The following is a 23,392-nucleotide window of genomic DNA, read 5'->3' on the forward strand; positions in this document are numbered from 1 at the left end:
GTGTAATTTACCGTTGTAAAAGAGAAGGTGCTTACGGATATGCTCCCCCAAATTTCTCGATTTCTAAAGCGCTTTTGACTCTCCCTCCACCCACGAGGTGGCAACGAAAACGACCGCAAATTCTATTTACACGTCAACGGTAAGACGAGAACACAATTTTTTGCGAGGCTAATAAAGAATGCAAGATCTTTACAGAACATATCACTAACCCCTTTCCAATAAAGCCTTTCATAAGAGCCAGAGACAAATTAGGTTGGATAAAACCAGGCAGCTCCACGTTCAGCCCCAAGAGCACCCCAACAAAACCCACCCCCGGCAGAGCTCAAAGCCGCTTCTTTCTTCTCCGCGGCGCATGCGCACCGCACTCGCCGGAGACCACACGCCTCTTCCAGCGAGCCGAGCAGGCGCTTACGTCACCGTGCGGTCGATGAGGAACCCTTCCGCTCCTCCAAGGAAAAACGAGTCCACGCACCTTTAGCTTTTCTTATGCATAAAAATGGCTTTCGTCATTCCACACCACTCCCTACGACTGCCCCAGCCCATTTCCAACAGCACAGCTTTTTGCCGGACTGATCTGCGTGTTCATAGGAGGAAGGCGGCGGAGAGAAACAAGGGGGAGGGTGAGAAACCGCTTCACTGTTGTTTACAAGGAGTGCGAGAGTCTGGGAATCGGTCCGCGAGGGCGGAGCCAAGGAAGCCGGCACTTCTTCCTCCCCCTCCCTCCCCAGCTTTCCCCGCGAGCGGACGCGCCAGCGCCTCTGTCTCGCTTTTTCTTATTTTCCCCCCTTTCCCCTTCCTTTTTTTTTTCCTTTTTCCCCCTCCCCCCTCATTTCACCATTTCCCCTCGGAGGCGCTTCCCCCGGGCAGGGGCAGAGCCGGTCTCCCCCGCGCCTCTCCCCGTCCCCCGCCGCCTTATGGCGAGAGGGAACCCCCTCCCCACCCGGGCACGAGCGGCGGCGGTTGGAGGAGCGGGACCGGCGGTGGCGGCGGCGGCCTGAGGTCCGGGGGCGTCATGGAACTAATTCGCTGACCGACCGACCGGCCGCAGCCGTGCGCCCCGCTCGAGCGCCCGCGCCCCCCAGCCCGGTTCCCCCTCTTCTCCCTCCTCAGTCGGCCCGGTCCTCGTCCCGCGCGCCCCGTCGCCGCGCGCTGAGGAAGATGAGGTGGTAACGAGCCCCCGGATGACCCCGCGTCACCACTGTGAGGCCTACAGCTCTGCCGGGGGGGAGGAGGAGGAGGAGGAGGAAGAGGAGGAAAAGGAGAAGGTGAGGGGGCGGGGGGCCCGAGGCGTCTCCGCGACCCGCGCGCCGCCCCTCCGCCCCTCCTCCCCTCCGCCCGGCGCCGTCCGGGTGGGAGCGCCAGAACCGCGCGCCCCTTGCCGAGGCCCGCCCCCGGCCCCCGCCCCCTGCACGCAGGGACAGCTCGGCCCCTGCCCAGTTTGCAAACGGCTCTGCTCTGTTCCCTTTTGGGCCAGTTTTTGTGTCAGCGAGTAACTTTTTGTAGCCCCAGCGATATGCCGCCTCTGTAGAGCGAGCCTGTGCAATGCACAAAGACGGGGACACGCCCCCACCCGTAGACTTCCGCGTGCCTGCAGGGGCCACGGGGAGATGGTTTACGGTGCAAAGCTGAGAATGCCAGTGAACGGGGAGAACCGCCGCGGCTGCGGGAGCTCGGGGGCGGCTGCGCGCCCCGGGGTTTGGGTGGGTGCGGGAGATGGGCGAGGCGGTGAGATTTGAGTTGCACCTTGAAGGACCGATAAAAACACTGGAATTCTGTAGAGGTAGGAGGTCCTCTGCTGAGCTAGGGGTTCCCTCGCAGATCATTTTGGCAGGAGTTGTGAATTGGGTAACAATAGTGGAAGGTCTTTCTCGGGAGGTGGGATGGAATCAGACTGAAGATCTTTGAACGTCAAGCTCAAGTATTTAGCTTTTATTCTGTCTGTGGGGAGCCGCTCGACTTTTGAGTAGCAGCAGTGTGACGTTAGGATGCTAATAACACCACTTGTTGAGGCTTTTTATCTGACAGGCGTTGTTCTAAGCCGTTTGCAATTCTGAACCCTCACAAGGACTCGTTGAGGCAGGTAGTTCAGGAGTCTCCTTTTACCGATGAGGAAAACTGAGGCTCTGTAAAATTAAGTAATTTTCCTCTTAGATGACACAGCTAGAGCCCGCTGGCCAGATTTAAACCTGAGCAGTCTGACTATGCCATATAGTCTCCGTCCCGAAAAAGAATTTGTTGAAAAGCTTAACAGAAGTGTTATCTGCTTCTGGCTTTTCCAGGTGATTTGTGGCAGATGAAGTAGAAGGGAGTGGGTAAACAGGTTAAGAAAGAATGGACAGGATTTAGATTCGCTAATCTGGGACCAGACTGATGAGATTCTGAGCTTGGACTAGGAGAAGTTTCTTAATGCTGATGACGAGCAGGCTGGTAGAGAGAATCAGCGTGCATTAGGAAGGGGCAATAGATGATGATTTACAGTTAGAGATTTGAATTTTTGTGGCAGTGTGACATCGTAGCAGGTTAGAGTGGAACTCGAATGTTTCTTGGTCAAGATTGGAAGCAGTGTGTGTGTGTACATGTTTTATACTGATTGTGTAATACTTTAAAAATGAAAAGTGTTCACTTTTCTGTGTGTGTTTCTTCATCTTTAAAATGGGCTTAAGAATAATACCAACTTCCTAAGGTGGTGTGAAGCTTAAATGAGTTAATATGGCATGGTGCTTTGAACAATACCTGGCCAAGTATTAAGCTTGCAACTAAGAATCATTTTGCTTTTAGTTGTTAAGCACTGAGCAAGTTTGTTATTGTTTATTAGGCATAGTGCTAAACTCTGGAGAGTGTTTACCATCAAGAAAGTCATGGTTAGTAGAGACAAATCTACAAATAATCAGTTCTTATGGAGCAATTAAATGAAAAGGTAGAATTATGTCCAAGTACAGATGTTGAAAGGCAGGGTACTATTCACAGACTGATGCAAATGACAGCTCTGTTAGGACAGGGAATGCAAGCTAGAGAAGGACATTTCAAGTTGAAAGAACAGTGTGTGGAAAGGCATGGTGATTGGGAAAGAGCTGTTTTGGAATTAGAAGTACCTGTAATTTATTAGTTTGGGGCATGAAGTCAAGGAGGTCATACTAGAACATGAGGTTCTTGATTAAGGATTAAGGATTAAGAAATCCTCTTTTTGGAAGAGAAACTAAGATCTAGAAGGCAGCACCAGTACAGAATTATTAATTGAGTTGGTGTTATGATCATAATAAATGTAATAATTCCATATCTCATGAAATTGTTTCTGTTGTATACTCAGCACTGTGTAGTACTTTTCCTCAGAAGAGCAAGAGTCCGTGTGTCTAGATTTGTGATACAGTTTATGCTGTACAGTAAGCATTTTGTAAACTATTCACTCAAACATTAAGCTGTTTGATAACATGAGAAAAGAAACAAGTAGCACTTGAAATCATGGAAGGAAAAATGTGAAACTATCATAAAGTTAGAAGTGTGTGGACTATGCCAACCAAAATACAGTCTTTTTGTTTTTTAGTTCCTAGGGACTTTTCTATCTAAGCGTTCAGAATTCTGGATGTAACCAACAATTGGCATAAAATAAGATACGACTATAAAGTTCTGTTATTTAAAACAGTAAAATTGTATTTTAAGTGTTCATATTTTATTCCTTAGCAGGATTCATTACTCATCTAACTCAGTCTGTTTTACACATTAGAAAACAGGCTTGTGCACTATCGGTAAAAGAGGTAAAACTCAAGCCAGTGCTTTCTCCACTGTATTATATTATCTGTCTTAAAAAAGGAATGTAAAAAGTACCCTGGTAATATAAGCACTTCCATGAATTTTCTTTTTTGCTTTTTCTACATTCTTAACTTTACTTGTAAATAATTTCAAAAGGAAACCCTTTACCTAGATTCAACTGTTGTTAGCATTTTACCCCATTTGTTTTATCATTTGTCTTCTCTCCTTTTCTCTCTATGTATAAATTGCATACATTATGGCCCTTTACTCCTAAATTTTTAGTGTATTCCCTAAGAATAGGGATATTCTCTTAGAGAATCACAATAAAGCTATCAATATTAGTAAATTTAATGCTGATACATTTACTTTACTGTCCATGTTTCCATTATGAAAATTGACTCAGTAATGATCTTAATAGTATTTATCTCTGTCCAATATAGGATCCAGTCTAGGGTCAGGTACGGCACTTTGGTTTTGCTGTAGCCTCACTTAATCTGGAACATCCCCACAGGTGTCCTCCATCCTTTTTGTGTTTCGCTTGCATTATTTATATCCCATTTTTAAAAGTTTAAGGAAATTTTAACCATCTTTCCTTTTTCTTTGTTACGTTTCCCTAGTGTGAGCAAAGAATGATTCCTTTATCTTCTTCTTTGATAAGGTATGTTACATTAATTGATGTCTGAATATTAAACCAACTTCGTATTCCTTGGCTAAATTCCACTTGGATATGGTGTATGATCCTTTTTTTTATGTTGCCAGATTGTTAGTTAGTATTTTGTTGAGGAATTCTGCATCTATATTTAGAATAGATATTGGTCTAGTTTTCTAGTGCCGTTGTCTTTGTTTGGTTTTGGTAGCAGGGTAATAACTGGCCTCATAAAATGAGTTGAAAAGTGCTCCTCCTTTTTAGTTTTTGACAGAGTTTGTGCAGAATTTGTATTAATTTTTCTGTCAATGTTTGGTAGAATTCACCAGTGAAGCCATTTGGGCATGGGCTTTTCTTTGACAGTAGTTTGTTTTCTGTTCAATCTCTTTACTTGTTATATGGCTTTTCAGCTTTTCTATTTTTTCTTAAGTCAGTTTTGGTAGTTTGTGTTTCTAGGTATTTGTCTATTTTGTCTAAAATGTACAATATATTTAAATACAGTTGTTCATAAAATTCTTTTATATTCCTTTTTATTTCTGTAATGCAGGTAGTAATGTCCCCTCTTTATGCCTGATTTTAGTACTTTATCCTCTCTTTTTTTTCTTGGTCACTATAGCTAAAGGTTTGCAAATTTTGTTGATCTTTTCAGGGAACCAACTTTTGCTTTCATTGATTTCTCTATTTTTCTGTTCTCTACTTCGTTACCTTCCACTCCAGTATTTATTATTTTCTTCCTTCTGGCTTGCTTTAGGTATAGTTGGCTCTGCGTTTTCCAGTGTGTTAAGATGAAAGGTTAGGGTATTGATTTTGAGATCTTTTTTAATATAGGCATTTACTGGTATTAATTTGCCTCTAAGCACTACTTTCATTGCATCCCATCTGTTTTGGTATGCTGGATCTTCTTCATTCATCTCAAAGTATTTTCTAATTTCCCTTATGATTTCTTCTTTGACTCAGATTCCTTCGTTTTAAAAATGTTGTTACAGCATCTTAATATTTGAAAGTCTCACTAAGGGCCTTAATTGTAGGAGGTTGGAGAACAGGAATCCCTTAAACCCTCTGTACATGATTCTATCCTATATGTCCCTCTCTGTTCCCCATCCCTCCTCCCCTGAAAATAATCTTCAAAGGAAGCGTTGTAAGAGAAGAGTAATCACTAGGGGCAGCCAGCCATTTGGGTATATTGACAAGACTGGTGGATCCTTGTGAGCCACCTGTTGGGTGTAGCTAATGGAATAATTAGTTAAGTAAGTTTGAAGTTTTGACAAGAGTTAATAGATTACAGACTAAAATTAGGTTTAGAAGAAAGCTTAGAACCTATTAAGTTCAGTCTCCATCCAATATAGGTGTTTCTTCTAAATATCTCTTGATAGATGGTCATCTAGTCTACATTCCACTTCTGAGGTTAATATTTGTATCTGCTTTAGATGAAATTATAGTGAGTCTGTTCATGAAATTGTGGAGAATCTGAGAAAAGTACCAAGGCAGCAAAACTGGAATCTGAGAACATCTCAGGAGAATATAACAGTGGATGGATTTAACAAGATGACTTTTTTTTTAAAAGAAAGAATCCATTTAACGTCTTGAACAGCAACAAAAGAAGACACCAAAAAACCCACACAATGGAGTGGGGCAGGTGGAGGGGGAGTTTGCTTAAGAGTAGAACTTAGAAAGTCTTAAATAGTTTTAGTTGGCCATAATTCTATCTGAATTGGTAATGTGGCCTCCAAAAAAATAGCTGATGATTTTAGACTGTGTTAATAGTTAAGCTAGTGCTGACTTAGGAGAGCAAAAATCATGTTATGTTAGGAACCCTTGAACAGTTTTTCAGCTATGAAAAAGATGAATTGGTGAGCACGATAGCAGCTTCAAACATTTGGAAGACTGAGATTAGACTTGGTTTGGTTTGTTTTTGGTTGGTTGTTTTTGGCTCCAAAGGTTGATATGAACCTTTGGTTGAGTCCCTGTTTGATCAGGATTCTGTGCTGGGGTCACAGTGAATGATAAAAAGATGATTTTGGTAGATGTGACTGCAAAGGAATTTATTATTTAGTAGGGACCCTGATAGTGGGAAGCTGCTTTCAGAAAGGAGAGAAGTCACACCAGATTAGAGAATTAAAATTCTTGAAAGAAGTTACCTTTGAAATGGATCTTTCAGGATAGGTATAATTTCTTTTCCCCAAGTTATTTACTTTTTTTCTCCTTAGTACGAAAATATTTCATGCTTGTTATAGAAAATTTGCAATAACTCAAAGGTTTAAAGAAGCAAAAAGACTCGTGCACTCCAGTTTGGTGGCATGGAGTTCACAGGTTTGGATCCCAGGTGCACACCTACACTCTGCTCATCAAGTCATCCTATGGCTGTCCCCCAGATACAAAATAGAGGAAGATTGGCACAGATGTTAGCTCAGCAACAATCTTCCTCACCAAAAGAAAGAAAGAAAGAAGGAGAAAAGCCCCATGCTCCAGTTAACCAGAGTTGGTCTGCAGTAGGTTGAGTAGCAAGTAGGTGAAGTATGTGCAGTGATTGATAAGAAAGAGGATAGTAGCTGGAATTGGGGAGGAATTGAAGAAGAGGTTTGTTTTTCTTTGTTTTTTCAAATTTTACATTTTTATCAAAAATCTGGAACTTTTCATATGTTAATTCTAGACATTAAAAATTTTCTTGTTCTTATGAGGAGGATTTGCGCTGAACTAACGTCCATGCCAGTCTTCCTCTGTTTTTCAGTATGTGGGCTGCCAGCACAGCATGGCTACTAACAGAGCTGTGTAGGTCTGCACTGGGGAACCAAACCCGGCCCACTGAAGCAGGGCACACTGAAGTTAACCACTAGGCCACTGGGGCTGGTCCTAGAATTTTCTTTTTTAAATCCCATGACTCTGAAGCACATACATAGTATAGGTACATTGTTGGAAAAGTGAAATAATTATAGGATTTATAATGAAAAACAGCATTCCCCTACTGCAGGGCTTCCTCACCATTTTCTCACCATCCAGAGGTTTGCCACTCTCAGCTCTTAGCTCTTTCTTGTTATTTAAGATCATATTTTCAAATAATTTGCCCTACTGCTGCTTTTTGATGTTTGTTTTAGATATTATTTATGGTTTTCCTACTATGACGTTTGAAGATATGACTGTCCTTCTACCTTCTCCCAACACCCCTCATCCTCCCAATGTAGTTTTATCACAGTATTTGTTGAAATCTCTATTCAGTATTTTCGTCATTATTGCTATGTAAATATTGTAGTGTATTAATTATTACGTTTACCTTCTTACATAATCTTTTTTTCCTGAAGTTAATTACCTTTTCAGTTGCTTTTAGCTTTCATCAAACTACTTCAGTCTTTTCACATTCGTCAGCAGCTTCTCAATCCAGTTTTCTACACATAGTTAAACGTCTCCAATCTATCATTTCCTTTTTATTTTTTAAACCTAGGGACATCTCTCTTGGACTCTCAGTTGTCCTGCACTGGTCTAGACTATTGCTCTTTAGATTTGCTGCTCATTTTAGAGTGCCAGTCACCTTACCTTTTAGCTTTCTAGATCAACATTGTCCAAAAGAACTTCCTATATTGATAGAAATGTTCCTTTTCCAGGGTGTCCAGTGCAGTATCCACTAGCCACATGTGGCTGTTGAGCACTTGAAACGGGGCTAGTGTGGACTAGCTAGTGAACACTGTATTGGAAGTGCAATTCAAAATGATTTCATAATTAAGGGGCTGATTTCATACTAATTAAGTGGGTGGGATTTAATATAATGATACAACTTTTTTTTAATGAAGGAAAAGATTAGCCCTTATCAGATTAGATTTTTAAGAGGAATATTTCGGACAACTACTTCTAAGAATCCCTGGTATAAAAAGCCTATGACTTAAAAATTGTTGATACAGTAGTAATTTTTTAAAATTATTTTATTGCAGTCATAAGAGTTTATAACATTGTGAGATTTCAGGTGTACATTATTATTTGTCAGTCACCATATATATGTGCCCCTTTACCCCTTATGCCCACCCTCCAACCCCCTTCCCTCTGGTAACCACTAATCTGTTCTGTCTGTCCATGTGTTTGTTTATCTTCCACATGTGAGTGAAATCATGTGGTATTTGCTTTCTCTGGCTTATTTTGCTTAATATAATACCCTCAAGGTTCATCCATATTGTTGCAAATGGGACAATTTTGTCTTTTTTTATGGCTGAGCAGTATTCCATTGTATATATTTATATATCACATTTTCTTTATCCAGTCATCAGTCGATGGGCATTTGGGTTGCTTCCAGGTCTTGGCTATTGTAAATAATGCTGCAGTGAACATAGGGGTGCATAAGTCTCTTTGAATTGTTGATTTCCACTTCTTTGGATAAATACCCAGTAATAGGATAGCTGGGTCATATGGTATTTCTATTTTTAATTGTTTGAGAAATCTCCATACTGTTTTCCATAGTGGCTGCACCAGTTTGCATTCTCACCAGCAGTGTGTGAGGGTTCCCTTTTCTCCACATCTCTCCAACATTTTTTTGTCTTGGTGATTATAGCCATTCTGACAGGTGTAAGGTGATAGCTCATTGTAGTTTTGATTTGCATTTCCCTAATTAGTGATGTGATATAGTAATAATGTTTTGATCAGAGTCCAAAGGTCTATCAATTATATGGCCATGTTCTTATTCTTTATATAACAGTTTCAAATTTAAAGCGGGAATGTTTTAAATAACTGATTATTATTTTAATATTTTAATATATGATATTTTAAAGAGCTATAAAATCCTATACTGCCTCATATTATTATTTTGTTTTATAAATTGCTTAATAAGTACCAACATATTTATACAGTGCTAGTTATTCTATAATTAAATAAAGAGCATTGTTTTATATTTCATTTTACAGGTAGCTACATCAAGCTGGGTGGCAGGCAGATCCAAAGGATATCATGAAGTTTCCAGGACCTTTGGAAAACCAGAGATTGTCTTTCCTGTTGGAAAAGGCAATCTCTAGGGAAGCCCAGATGTGGAAGGTGAATTTGCCGAAAATGCCTACAAATCAGGTAATGATTTCTCTCTCTTCGTTCTAGATAGATGACTTTTATTAGAAATAAGTGTACTACTGTCATATAACAATATCTTGACACTGCATTGGAAAAATATGTACCATTAAAGGATATGTTCTGTTCTTTATTTGAGAAACATCTAGTTTCATTCTGAAACAAAACAAGAATGAACTGTTTTGTTTGTTGGCTTGTTTGTTTTGTTGTTATCTGAGTTACAGCTTTAGAAAAATAGGTGTGTTCTTTTTCCTTCTGGTTCAATACTAACAGTAGTAGTAAGCCTTCTTTCTTTCTAGATATGTAGTTAGCCATGGAGGCGGAACATATTCTTATGCTGTCTTTAGTGAGCAAAAAATTCCTCTTTCTCGAATATTTATAAGGAGTTCAAGTAGACTACTAAGGTAACACCAATGTTGGAAGCTTCTAGGGGAGATAGCTGATCTCTCAGTCACTGTTGGCTATATGCCTTTTCTTTTAGAAATTTTCCTACTTCTGTTATATAATTATATCAGTTATTTTTTATAAATAATTATGAAGTCTGTGCACTCCAAGAGCTCACTGTATAAGAGGTCTTACATGTCTGTTTATCCCAAGTACCTAGCACTGTGTTTGGGATAAAGAATAGTGGCCAAGAAATTTTTGATTTGTGAATATGAATGAAAATATCTAAGTTCTTCCTGTGTTGTTTTAGGTTAACCTTTGCTCATAGGTTCTTGAAATCTATATGCTATTTCTAATTCAAACCTACGTCTATCATTCTTTTCCACAAGCTGAAGAAAATGTTTTGCATTTACTATTACCTGTCATTTAGCAAATTGAAGATTAACCTGAATGAATACGTTTTATGCTAGGAGCATTTACATGTGCTATCACATTTAATATCATTTAATCCTTAGAAATAGGCAGTAGTTCCAGTTTGCTCAAGACTTTAGCTAAAAAGTAGTAGAGTTATAATTTGAACCTGAGGCAGTTTTCTTCCTATTATACTTTGTTTTTCATTTTTTATTTTTGTGTGCTTGTGTGATTTTTAGATTACTACTTGGGGATTCAGTCATTCAGTAAATGTTTATTAAGTATCTGGTACATTCTAAGCACTATTCTAGGCATTGGAGATATAGCAGTGAGAAAAGTAGAAATTTCTGCTATTATGTTCCAACATTCTGGTGAACCTCAAAGCTTTATTACAACTGCCTTTAGAACTGTTCCTTGCTTCCTTCTGCTATCTCCTTGAGTCACCATGTAACCAACAATAATACACTTTCACAACATGGTCTTTGAAGGTGATATTTCTACCAAGATCGCGGCATATTGCTATATTATCACTTAATCTGGCCTCTTTCTATAGGTGATTTAATGAATACAACTGATGCAATACCAGAGAACGGAACCGTGTCAGAACTTCTAAGAGGGATCTACTTAAGGATTTGCCTGTAGTAATGTGAAGTAGAAACCATACTTAATTCTTGTAAAATTTGGGTGAGTTGGTCTGGTGAGGATAGGAGTTAAGATAGGAATGGGAGTAAAGAGCTTTAGGGGCTTGAGCCATTAGAATAACCTCCAAGACTCTTCTCTCTTCTAGTTCTAATTCCTTTATTTTCTTCTGCCACTCTCAGGGACTAGCTTTTCTACTTCCCTTTCCACTGTTGATCTAAACCATGATTTTCCTCCTCCTTGACTCCTTGCAGAAGAGAAAAACAGTCTTGTCTCTAAAACATACAGGTATCTTTTTTAACTTTCCTAATTTTTTTAAGTGCTGGTAAAAATGGAAAAATAAAATATTTTTAAGCTTCTTTGTATGCAGTTTCCTCCTCCTTCCTTCCTTTTTCTTCCACCTAAACTCTGCTTCAAAGTCATTCTCTCACAATTTTCTTCTAATTTCCATCCCTTATCCCCCAGTTTAAGACAGAGTAGTCACGCAAGAATATCTCATACCTGTTGCTCCCCTTCTGCGTGCCCCCACAGCACTCTGTACTTTCCTGTGATAGCACACAATATTGTAATTTCCTGATGATTTGGCTGTGAGTTCCCTCAGGGTAGAGTTGTGTCATTTTTGTTTACTGGCATATAATAGGCTCACAGTAAACATTCGTTAAATGAACATTGATTATCATTTCTTTATAATTCATCCAGGTTAGCGAAGTTTTTTTAATATAATAATGGTACTTTAAAGTACACAATAATTTTGTTATATGCATTTGGGGGAAAAAATTGAAGACTGGTCAAAGTGACATGCACTTTCTGATGTACTTAATTTATCTTGCTAAAGAATTTTTAATATACAAAGATAAAACACTGCATCAGGCTATTTATATAAAGATGGTTTTTATTTAGAATTTTGGAACTCTTAAGGAACCTTAAAGTCCATCTATTTGTGTGGTTTCCAAATAAAGGATCTTGAGCCACTGGGCTACTAGGTGTATCAGAATCACCCAGGAGGCTTCTTCTAGAGATTCCAGGTCCACCCAGACCTACTGGGCTTGTGGTGGCAACTGTGGAAATTTATATTTTAAAAAGCTTCATAGTTTTATTAGAAGTGTTAGGTCTGGGAAACACTGATTTATTCTAACTCCACATGCATGCGCGCGCACAACACCAGAAGTTCTCCTTCTGACATCTCTGATGTTATCCTTATTTTTGGATACTTTGTCCATTCTGCTGTAGAAAAGCTGTGTTAATTATTGAGAAGTTTTCCCTAAATTGAAGCTGAAAACTGCTTCTTTCTAGTGGCTATTTATTGGTTCTAGTTCTGTCCACTGCAGCAATATAGGATAAATCCATTTCTTATTTTAAGTGATAGCCCTTTATCTACTTAAAGACTTGGGTTAAGCCCACAAAGTCATCTGTTTTCCTGATTAAACATCCCTTGTTCTTTAACCATTTTTTGTTTAACAAGATTTCCCTTTTACCATCCCAGTTTTTCTTTCTCTAGATTCTCTGTTTTTAGTGTGTTTCTTGAATTGCAACATTTTAGTTGTGGTCATTAATCTAGCCCTAAATGTTTTTTTATTTTTGTTTTGGCAGCAGTGTGTTGGCTTATATGGAACTTGTTTTTTAAAAACCTTGTTTTTGTCTCTGTACTTCTAAGCAAAGTTTCCCTTATGTTGGTTGTACTTTTTTAGTTTTTAACTTAGGTGCAGTGTTTTGTATTTATTATTAAGTTTAAAATTGTTAATTCTGGCCCATTTTTTCTACCTTTAAAATAAAGTAATCTAAAATATTGACTGTCATTTTTGTATCATCTGTGGATTTGGTAAATAAATAAATCTGTTTTCCCCCAAGGTTGGTTTTTTTTTCTTTAAACAGTTTCTTGAAGTATGATATACAAAAAATATAGATCATAAGTGTACAACTCTAAATTTTCACATAGTAACACTTGTTTAAGCATCACATTACCAGCACCTCAGAAGCCCCTCTTGTGTCCTCTTATAGGTACTACCATCTGTCTCCTCCCGACCAGGAAACCACTATGCTAATATCACAGATTAGTTTTTCGTGGTTGTGAATTTCATATATATATGTATGGAATCGTAGAATGGGTACTGGACTCTCTTGCTCAGCATTTTTTTATGTAAGATTCATCCATGTTCCTTCATGTAGCCATAATTTATTCTCATTGCCATGTATTATTCCGTCATATGAATTTATCCATTCTGCTATCAATGGTCATTAGAGTCATTTTCTTGTGCAGGTCTCTTGGTGAATATGTGTGTGTTTCTGTTGTCATATATTCCTGAGGGTGGAATTGCTAGATACTCAGGTTTAGTAGATACCACCAATTGTATTTCCAAAGTTGTTACACCACATTTTTTTTTTTTTTTACTGCTTTCAGCTCAGTATGAAAGTCTCAAGTTCTACGTCCTTGTCAACTCTTGGTATTGTCTGTGTTTTTCATTTTAGTTATTCTGGTGAGTGTGTTATAATATCACATTGGGTTTTAATTTGCATTTCCTTGATAACTAATAAAGTTCAGCAGCTTTTCATGTGCTTATTGGCCATTTGATATGCTTTTTTGTTGAAATATCTGTTCAGATCTTTTACCTGGTTTCTACTGAGTTGTCTTTTTTTGTTAATTTTTTTATAGGAGTTCTTTGTTTTGCAGGCTCTCAATATACTACTGATATCTTCAACTCTACTTGGGTTGTTAACTTTTGACAAATAAGAAGTTCTTAACTTTTAGTAATCAAATTTTTTCTTTTTGTTTAGTCCTTTTAAAGAAATGTTTGCCTAATCCAAGGTAATGAAGATATTCTCCTGTGTTTTTTTTTTTAAAGATTGGCATCTGAGCTAACATCAGTCGCCAATCTCTTTTTTTTCCCTCCCCAAACCGTCTAGTACATAGTTGTATATTCTAGCTGTGAGTGCCTCTGATTGTGCTGTGTGGGACGCTGCCTCAGCATGGCTTGATGAGCGGTGCCATGTCTGCACCCAGGATTTGAACCAGGGGAACCTTGGCCGCCAAAGTGGAGCACGCAGACTTAACCACTCAGCTACGGGGCCAGCCCCTCTTCTGTGTTTTTTTAATCATCTTTCACATTTAGATCTTTGCTCCAGGTGGATTTTTTTTTTTTGGTATGGTATGAAGTAGGAGTCAAGAATAGTTTTTCTCCATGTAGATGACCAGCATCATTCATTAAAAGGACATTTTTTTCCCCACTGCCCTGCAGTGTACTTTTGTTATAAATCAAGTGACTACTGTATATGTGTAGATACATTTGTGGGTCTGTTTCCTGCTGCTTTTCTTTTCATTGGTCTCTTTGCCTCTCTTTAATAACACACTGCTTTAATTATTAGAGTCTTTGGTGGCATAAACTTTGTTCTTTTTTTCAAGATTGTCTTGGCTATTCTTAGCTCTTCCATATATACTTTTAAATATACTTATCAATTTTCAAAAAAAAAATAAATTGTAGGGGTTTTGGTTGTCTTGAATCTCTGTCAGTTTGGAGGAGAATTGACATGTTTATGAGTGTTCCAATCCATGAACATAGACTGTTCCTCCAGTGTCTTTAAAGGTGGTCTTCAGTTTCTTTTAGTAATGTTTGGTAATTTAGGTTTTTTCTTGGGTATTTGAGTCTTGTTGAGGCTGTTACAAATGGTATCACTTAAAATTTATCATTTTTTTGTATGGTTGTCTCTATATGCTGATATGTAGAAATAAGGTAGATTTTTATATATTGATCATACTAAATTAGTTTACTAATGGTTTACAGAGTCTTAGATTTTCCATATCTCATACACAGTCATGTCAGCTGTGAATAATCATAGTTTTATTTCTTCTTTTTTAATCTTTATGCTTTTAATTTATTTTTCTTGTTTTATAAAACTAGCTAGGGCCACCAGAACACTGCTGAAGTCTCAGTTTGAGGGAAAAGGTTTTATATTTCACCATTAAATATAACATTTGCTATGTATTTCTTAGTCTTTATCAGATTGAGAAATTTCTTTCTCTGCCTTAGTTTGCTAAGAGATTTTTAATAAATAGGTATTGAATTTTTATACATCACTGGATTTTGTTGATAGTTGGCTTACGATGTTTTGCACCTGTGTTCACGGGTGAGATTGGTTTTGTAATGCTTTTGTCAGGTTTTCATGATAGAGTTATGTTGGCTTTGTAAAATGATTTGGGAAGTGTTCCTGCTTTTTTTTGTAATGCTCTCAGTTTCTTTAGATTGATATTATTTCTTTCTTAAATGTTGGAAGTTTTCACTGAGGAAGCCACTGGAGCCTAGAGATTTATTTTTTGGGAAAGTAGGTAATAATTAATTCAATTTCTTTGGTAAATATGAGACTAATCAAGTCTTCATTTAAATCTTATTTCAGTTTCAGTAAGTTGTGTTTTTTCAAGGAATTGATTAATTTCATCTAAATTGTCAAATTATTTGTGTAAAGCTATTCATAATATTCTCTTTTTAAGATCTAAAGGGTCCATAGTGATGTTCCCTCTTTCATTTCTTAATTGGCGATTTGTGCTTTTACTTTCTTAATCTGTCTTTCTAGTGGTCTGTTGTTTAGTCTTTTTGTTATGTTGATTTTCCCTATTGTATATTTGTTTTCTTTAAAGCATAGCTGTCAAACCATATCTGATTTTTTATTACATCACATATTGGGTTCTTAATTTCAGTTGTTATATTTTTCAGTTTTAGAATTTCACTTTAAATTTTTTTTGTAGGTTTCGTTTCTCTAGTGAAATTCTTTATCTTTTCATCTGTTTTCCTTCTTTTCCTTTATTTTCTCGTATATTAAGTCCTTTTCGGATAACTCAAAAGATTTAGATTTTTTTGTTGCCCCCTCTTTCCCCCTTTTCCTCTTAGTTTTTGGTCACTTGGTTCTTTCTTTTGTAATGCCTGGTAATTTTTGATTGGATGCTGAGCATTATGAACAATTGTAGAGGCTCTAGATGTTATCTTTCTGCAGAAGGGTTTGGTCTCTGTCTTCCCTCTGGTGTGCAAACTGAGTGAGAGACTAATCACTTTAATCCAATGGGGGACTGCTGATTGGAGGCTGGGTTGTGGTATGATATGGTTTCGTCTACCTCTGGTTTGCCCCAACTCCTTTTGAATGAATGCAGCTGAGAGCTTGGAGTATTCACCAGGGCCCTTTCTTCCTGAAGGGTGCCGAACTCTCCCCTGAACTCATTCTTGCTTTTCAGAGGCTTTCTGCTTAGCTTCTTAGATCTCTGTGCTTTCCAACTTCAGAATTACATTCAGAAAATGTATTAAGGAGAAAATCAGCTGAATGTCACATTTACATCTCTGACCCTCCCTCTCTCCACTAGGTTCTTGGCTCCTCAAATCTCCAAATTTTGTCTCTAGCTTTGTGAGACTCCCCAAAGCTCAATTGATTTCATTGCCCATAACTTTCAGTCTCTTGCCATACTCACAGGATGGGTAAATACCCTGAAGGAAAACATCCTGCAGAATGTTGACTCATCTCTTCTTGTTACCTCTCCTCCAGAATCTTGACTTCTCATTGCCTGGTTGTCCTAGCAGTTCTGATGCCTTTAAAACAAGTTGTTAATGTTAATTGCCTTTGTAGTTGTTCTCAGCTGGAATGTAGGTTTGCTGCTACCTTACTCCATGATAGCCAAAAGCAGAAAGATAATTTTTTAAAAAAAAGTTGATCTTAACAGGTATGACAAGAGATGCTGTGGGAGCACAGGGAGGTACTTAGGCCAACTTGAGTTACCAGGAAAAGTGGTGAAGAGTAACCATTGAAATAGCTCTTGAAGGAGAATAAGGCAGGTAAAAGAGAGGAAGAGGGTTGTTCTAACTAGAAGGACAAGCATGAGCAAAGGAGCAGTGATGTGAAATTGCATGGCAGGAGCAAGGAAGAACCATTAATGTAAGTAGTACTCTTACGATATCAATTTTAAGGTAGAAAGTGATAGAAGGTGAGTGAGGCTGGAGAGGTAGGTCATAGAGTGATTTGTATGCCATGCCTAGGGGATTGTACTTAATCTTTTAGGTAATGGTGAACCTTTTAGAGTTTAAAGCTGGGGAGGATTGTGTTTTAATGATCAGAATAGCAGTGGAATATAAAGCCCTGTGTTTTACCGTGTTAAATCAATCCATTATAAATTCTCTTTGGGATTAGTTGTTAACCAACTTACTGAACCCTCTTAACCCTGTTCAAGCAATCCATATAAGAGAAAGCAGATGCCTTGATCAGGAAATACTAGCTGGGATGGGCAGGCCTGCTTCCTTCCTTCCTCTCTTCCTCTCTCCTGAATGGGATTACTTAGGCACAGAACTTAATTTTTGTAAAGCTATCCTGATAATATTACTGTGTAGTATGTGTTTGAATTGATTTGAAAAGGTGGTCTTAGAATCAGTATCATTTCACTAAGAGTGAGCCTTCTCACACTACCATCTTTTGTGGGGTTTTACTGCTCTTAGTTTTGGCTAGTGATGATAATATTAGCCATGCAGGAAAGCTTTCTTGGCTCTATTCTCAAATTTTAATATAAGGTATATTAAAGTCCAAAAATATTCTCATGATCTCTTTCATAACTATAATTGGTTTTAAAGAATTATTTATATGTAATACTTTGTAAATTTGATTTTTCTGGCATTATTAGAGCATTGGATACTTTTAGAGGTAGGAAAAGACAAAACTAATATTTAAGTGCCTTTTGCATTGTGTGTTCATGTTTACATAAGTTATATCATTTAGTTATGACTATGATATGGAAATCTCTATATAACTCTGTTCCCTTGTGTGTTTATACACTTATAGCACATTCTGTCTGTCTTTTGTGGTACTTCTTACAATTAGATGTTTGTGTTATTTGTTTAATGTCAAACACCGACTAGTCACATTATGTAATGTAATCTGTCATTTAGGGATGTTTTTTCTCTTATACTCCCATCGTATCTGACCTGAAGGTGGAATTAACGGTATTCTTGTTCCTCATAAAAGCCTTCCCAGTTTCATCAGATTATGTCACCATTATCTTGTGTCAGTTTATCCTTGTGTGTCAGTTTATTTCCTTGTCATTGATTTGTTTGGATGCCTTACTTAGCATTACTTTTCTTATTTGTTTTGGCATTTTAGGTAAAAGATCGTCTTGGTAGAAATTTAATTTCTCTTGAATGCTTAACTCTTTCCATGTAGAAGTTTTGTGACCGCCCTCACTTGGTTCCTAAGGACCTTGAGGGGCCCCTAGTCCAGAACTAAATCTTAAAGTGGTACTTCAGGGCTCTATGGAAAATGGGATGTTGTAGAACCAATGCCATGCTAAGGGCTGCTTGACCCAGGCTAGCTCTAGGGCTCTGTCTGCTTCCTCTCAGCTTCCTAAAGAAGCCATAGCTCTAGACAGTAGTGTGTTGCTGCCTTATTCAGACTCTTTTTGTGAGAGGGAAAATCCACCTCCTGGCTTTAATAGCCTAACTCCAGTTTCCTCTGTCATGTTGGACAGTAGTCTCTGCAGGAGGTAATTTCTCCTGCTAGTCTATGCACCCAGAACCTGTCAACTCACAACTTCAGTCCCGTGTACTGCCTTATGCTTCTTTTTGATTTGTGGAATTGCATCACTGATCCTCAGAGTACTGTTTCTAGTAGTGTTTTCCACCCACCTTGATTTTATTTTCAAGTTTGAGAAGCTTAACCATAGGTTATTGCCTCCAGGTTGACATCCTTCCTGTCCTTTCGAGTAAAGTTCATAGGCTTTAAAAAAGTGGCTCTTTTCCTTACCTCGCAAACGATCACCCCTCCCCCAGTTTTTAACTTTTCAGATACAAGTTAATTGCCGTCTCCTCTAAGAAGCTTTCCTGCTACTCCCACACTGGTCCTGGTGCCCTTCTAGTGTGCTCTCCTAGCACCCTGTGTATACCTCTGTTTTATTGCTTACCATATAGTTTCTTGACATTTTCTAATTGTTTACCTTATCATGAGACTTTAAGTTTTAAAATTTAAACGGGGAGTTTTTTCCTTCATAATTGTATTCCCATGGAGCTATCATATGATCGACACTTAATGTTTACTAATATGAACTGAATTAAATGTCCTGATTGTCAGATGGTTTCAGATTATTGTTCGTAGTCTTTTTTGTTTTTTTAAAGATTGGCACCTGAGCTAACAACTGTTGCCAATCTTTTTTTTCCTTCTGCTTTTTCTCCCCCGAATCCCCCCAGTACATAGTTGTATTTTTTTTAGTTGTGGCTTCTTCTGGTTGTGGCATGTGGGATGCCGCCTCACCGTGGCCTGATGAGCGGTGCTGTGTCCGCGCCCAGGATCCAAACTGGCAAAACCCTGGGCCGCTGAAGCAGAGCTCGGGAACTTAACCACTCACCCATAGGGCCGGCCCCTGTTCATAGTCTTAACACCAGCTTGGTGGTGAGATGTTGATATAAGAGGTTATAAATTATCTTTATCTTATTTTCTTGTCAGTATTTCTTTTGCAGTATTCTACTGTCAGTATTGACGAAAGGAATTGACCAGAAGGTGCATATATGACAGTTAACCTTCTAAAATACCAGTTACAACTGAGTGTAGAGCTAGATGTAAAAATTTATACATGTGATGAGTTGATTTGGCCAACACAAAGAAACACTGTACTTTGTTGTACCAGAGCTGAAAAGTGACAGAGGAGTGGGAATAAAGTGAGACAAATTAGCAAGTGCAATGGCAGAGATTATAATGAGCACCAAGTCATGTATTCCTCACAACACTAAAGAAAGCCAAGAGAAAGGAGAGAAGAAATTCCAACTGAAATACCTGTTTGAGGAGATATATTGTCAAGATATACAGCCCCTCATGCTTTAATAGCTCATTGCATCTCTGTGATTGAGAAATTAATTCATAAAGTTGACCCCGAGTGATCAGGAAAAAGGTTTAAGCTCTGGTCTCTCTACTTTCTAAGGAATGAGATAAGTAATAAATTTTTTAAGAGATTTCCATCAAAAATGGTTGCAATGATAAAGACTGCAAGTGCTTACTTGTCTGGAACTTATTGAAAATACTGTTTTTCCACTAATCAGAGTGTCATTTCTGTACTTTGTTGCATTTACCTGGCAGAAGTAAGTACAGTTGTCCCTCTGTATCTGAGGGAGATTGTTTCCTGGACCCACACATGCTCAGGTCCCTTAGTTGACCCTCCATATCCTTGGGTTGCGGAACCTGCTGATACAAAGAGCCAACTGTGTGCATAAGAATCTGTTTCATTTCTTAGTAGCACATTAAGTAAGACTGGGGGTTTTTTGTTTTTTTTTATGGTGCTTGCAAAAGTGCAAAAGAGTAAAGCTATCTAAATCATTATTGCTTTAAAGTGTGTACCTTCTAAAACTTAAGCCTATATTCAGCCATTAAAAATAATATGTAGGAAGATTAAAACGACAATAATGTTTTGCGTTTGTATAATAAGCTCTTCAGTGCTAAGTTAGTTTAGGTTAATTTCTCCTTCAATATTCTTTTGTCATCTTTAAATGTGTAATTTTTGTAATTTGTGCGTCTGTTGCCCCTGGTAGCTTTCATTTATTCCTGTTGATTTTAGTTTTGTTTTTAATGCGCTGTCATTCTGTTATCAGAGTCATTTATATTTCCTAAGATGGTTTAGTGGCTATTTGCTGTGTTAGAAAACAATTCACTCTATTTTCTTAGTCTCAAGAATTGGGAAAACTTAATTCCAAAATTACTATCAGTTGATAAGTGTTATGTAAACTTTAAAATGTTAGGTTCCCTGTACACTTCAATTTAATTAAAGTATAGATACATGGTGAGATGACAGTGAAGATTTTATTTAATAAAGAATAAGAGAATATTGCATATTGATATAAAATGCTGTAACCAGTACATAAAGTATCTTCATTTATCTCAAGTTTGATAGATTTGTATGTGTGTGAAGAATATTGGCCCTGAGCTAACTTCTGTGCCAATCTTCCTCTATTTTATGTGGGATGCTGCCACAGCATGGCTTGACAAGCAGTGCTAAGTCTGTGCATGGGATCTGAACCTGTGAACCCCAGGCTGCCAAAGTGGAGTGTGAGAACTTAACCACTATGCCACTGGGCCAGCCCCAAGTTTGATAGATTTTGAATAAACTTGAAAACACTTTTTAACATAATTCCATAGCATTTGCTAACCTTTTATAGAGAGAATTCTAGACATATTCTTGATGATAACTTGAAACTTTACTTGTTCTCTTTTGTTTTTATTCTATTTTTAATTGTTCCCTTATAGAACGTTTCTCCATCCCAGAGAGATGAAGTGATTCAGTGGCTGGCCAAACTCAAGTACCAATTCAACCTTTACCCAGAAACATTTGCTCTGGCCAGCACTCTTGTGGACAGGTTTTTAGCTACTGTAAAGGTAAATATTTTAGGATACACTTACACTCACCTTATTGTTTGAGGGTTTATATGCTAAACCAGGGGCTATTAGTAAACATTCTATAAAGTGGAGAGAAGTAGAGGATCTTCCTGTGGATGATATATGTATCTATAAGAAGACATGCTGTCTTCTGCTATTGCTTTAAATTTTCAGAAATGTTTCTAATTCTGTAATTTTCTTTTTGCTACAAGTATTCATAGCTTATATTTAACCTATGAAATTTTATCATCTTGATTTTCATGCAAACCATATAGCATTGGCAGAATGTTTAGTCATCTTTTAACACATTGGTATACTAGATGTGGACAGTGAATCAGACTAGAAAAGTATAAGCCTATTGCACAGTTTTCTCCATCACTACTTATTTATTGAATATCCATATTGTGTAGTTTTCTCAACAAACTATAAGTACTTTCTAGAGGCATACGTTTGGAGTATAACAAGATGAACGAAACTGTCATAAAATAACTTTGGTGTGTTTTGTTGACTGGCAGCATACAAATACATGAATAAGTTTTGTATTGTCTCTATTGGTCTAATATGTCATTGGTTCTATTATGTGGACTGAGTCACAGTAGGCCCTCAACAGATTTAAAGCAGAAAGTCAGCATTTATTTAATGGCAAGGCATGAAAAAGTAGAAAAGCAATTCAGTTGTTGGCATTTTTACGCCTAGGAATATGTAAGCTCAGGGACCTATGAATTCTGCACTGAGGGTACTGTATTCTTTGTTATTATGTATTAAAAAATAGAAGCAAAAAAATAATGGAGTGGAAGAATTTGGGTGGCCACTCAGTTACTTTCTTATATGTTTCAAACTTCTACTCTTAAGAGACCCTTAAGAACCCTTAATTATGATGATACTAATTGCCTGAAATCTGGATTATCTGAGATGTCTCCTTTTATCTCAGCAGCAACCCCTCCCTCCTTTCTGTCCCCCTACTACAGCTGATCTCCCTTTCAGATAGAAAGTTGTGTTAAAGTTAATGCCCTTTCTTGGGTTGTATATTTTTCAAAAATTATTAATGAACTTATTGTAGCTTCTATCATGGGAAAGATTCTTACTAACCTTATTGTTAAACATTTTAAACAAATTTGAGCAAGTTTCTGGAATAATCAGAGAATTTTGCCAAGTATAATCTCATTTTTTCATATTTCTTATTTAATGGATCCTGTCATGTTATTAGCATCAGATACTCTTTACTTAAGAAGATTAATCTATGCTGAAATAAGTAATCTAAAATGTATTGATAGGATAAATAGAGGCACTTAAAGCAGACCATAAAAGGGCTGCAACAGTGAATGGCGCTTCAAGCCTGGCTGTGCAGAAGCAAGTGCTATGAAGCTCTTTAAAAGTCCGAACCTTGAGCCCTATCCCAGACCTCCTGATTGTGAATCTCTAGTGGTGAGGTCTGAATTTAAAGAAGCAAAAACATTGCACAGATGATTCTGCTGTGCATACAGGGCTGAGAACTGCTGTTTGTTTTTAAAAAAATTATGCATTTGCTGTTGGGACTCTTTTTATTACTAAATTTATTGTTGGTGCTCTCGATTTAGAGGTTGCATTGCCTACCCAAAGTTGTTAATTATTGGACTCTTTTCTTTGTAATGAACTCTGATTACCTCAGGGATGTAGGTTTGATATGTTGTATATATGGGGAAATAAGGTAGCCTGGAAACTGTCTTAGCAGCAAGATCTGACTTCACTTCCTAGATCACTTGTGTGGTGTCCCTTAACCTCTCAGACTGTTTTCTCATCTGTAAAAAGATGACATAACAAACATAGTATTTATGGAAGTGCTTTCTAAACTGTAATTTTCTGATTAATATTAATGATTATTTTAAAATATTGGTAGTGTTGAAGCAGCTTTAATTTCTCATGCAGGCAGAGGATTGGAAGGTTCCTAGACAGTGTGCTGCTTATATGGAGGCAATGGTCATTGGCCTGTTTATTAAATAAGATAATTAATCAAAGCCATACTCTGGTCATCAGAAGCCCCCCCTCCCCCCAGTTTTATGGGAATGCAATATTTAAGAATAAAATAAATGTTGAGGGCCAGCCCCAGTGGCCTAGTGGTTAAGTTTGGCACACTCCGCTTCAGCAGCCTGGGTTTAGTTCCCAGGCGCGGACCTACACCAC

General features: G+C 37.9%; 1 protein-coding gene across 5 annotated transcripts in view; it reads left to right on the plus strand.

Moving 5' to 3' along the window:
* The first annotated feature begins 718 nt into the window (after positions 1-718).
* The window catches only part of CCNI (cyclin I), a 32,216-nt gene continuing 9,542 nt past the window's right edge, over positions 719-23,392 (plus strand). The window contains exons 1-4 of one of the 5 annotated variants that reach the window (XM_046656288.1): positions 721-1,265; positions 4,365-4,405; positions 9,274-9,430; positions 21,104-21,232. In XM_046656288.1, coding sequence (XP_046512244.1) covers positions 9,317-9,430; positions 21,104-21,232 — 243 coding nt within the window. In that variant the 5' untranslated portion in view covers positions 721-1,265; positions 4,365-4,405; positions 9,274-9,316. Of the gene's footprint in view, positions 1,266-1,677; positions 1,701-4,364; positions 4,406-9,273; positions 9,431-21,103; positions 21,233-23,392 lie in introns of those variants that run through there. The other 4 variants (XM_046656289.1, XM_046656287.1, XM_046656290.1 and 1 more) reach the window with 4 other exon arrangements.

This window comes from Equus quagga, chromosome 3, assembly GCF_021613505.1.
Source record: "Equus quagga isolate Etosha38 chromosome 3, UCLA_HA_Equagga_1.0, whole genome shotgun sequence".
NCBI classification, from domain to species: domain Eukaryota; kingdom Metazoa; phylum Chordata; class Mammalia; order Perissodactyla; family Equidae; genus Equus; species Equus quagga.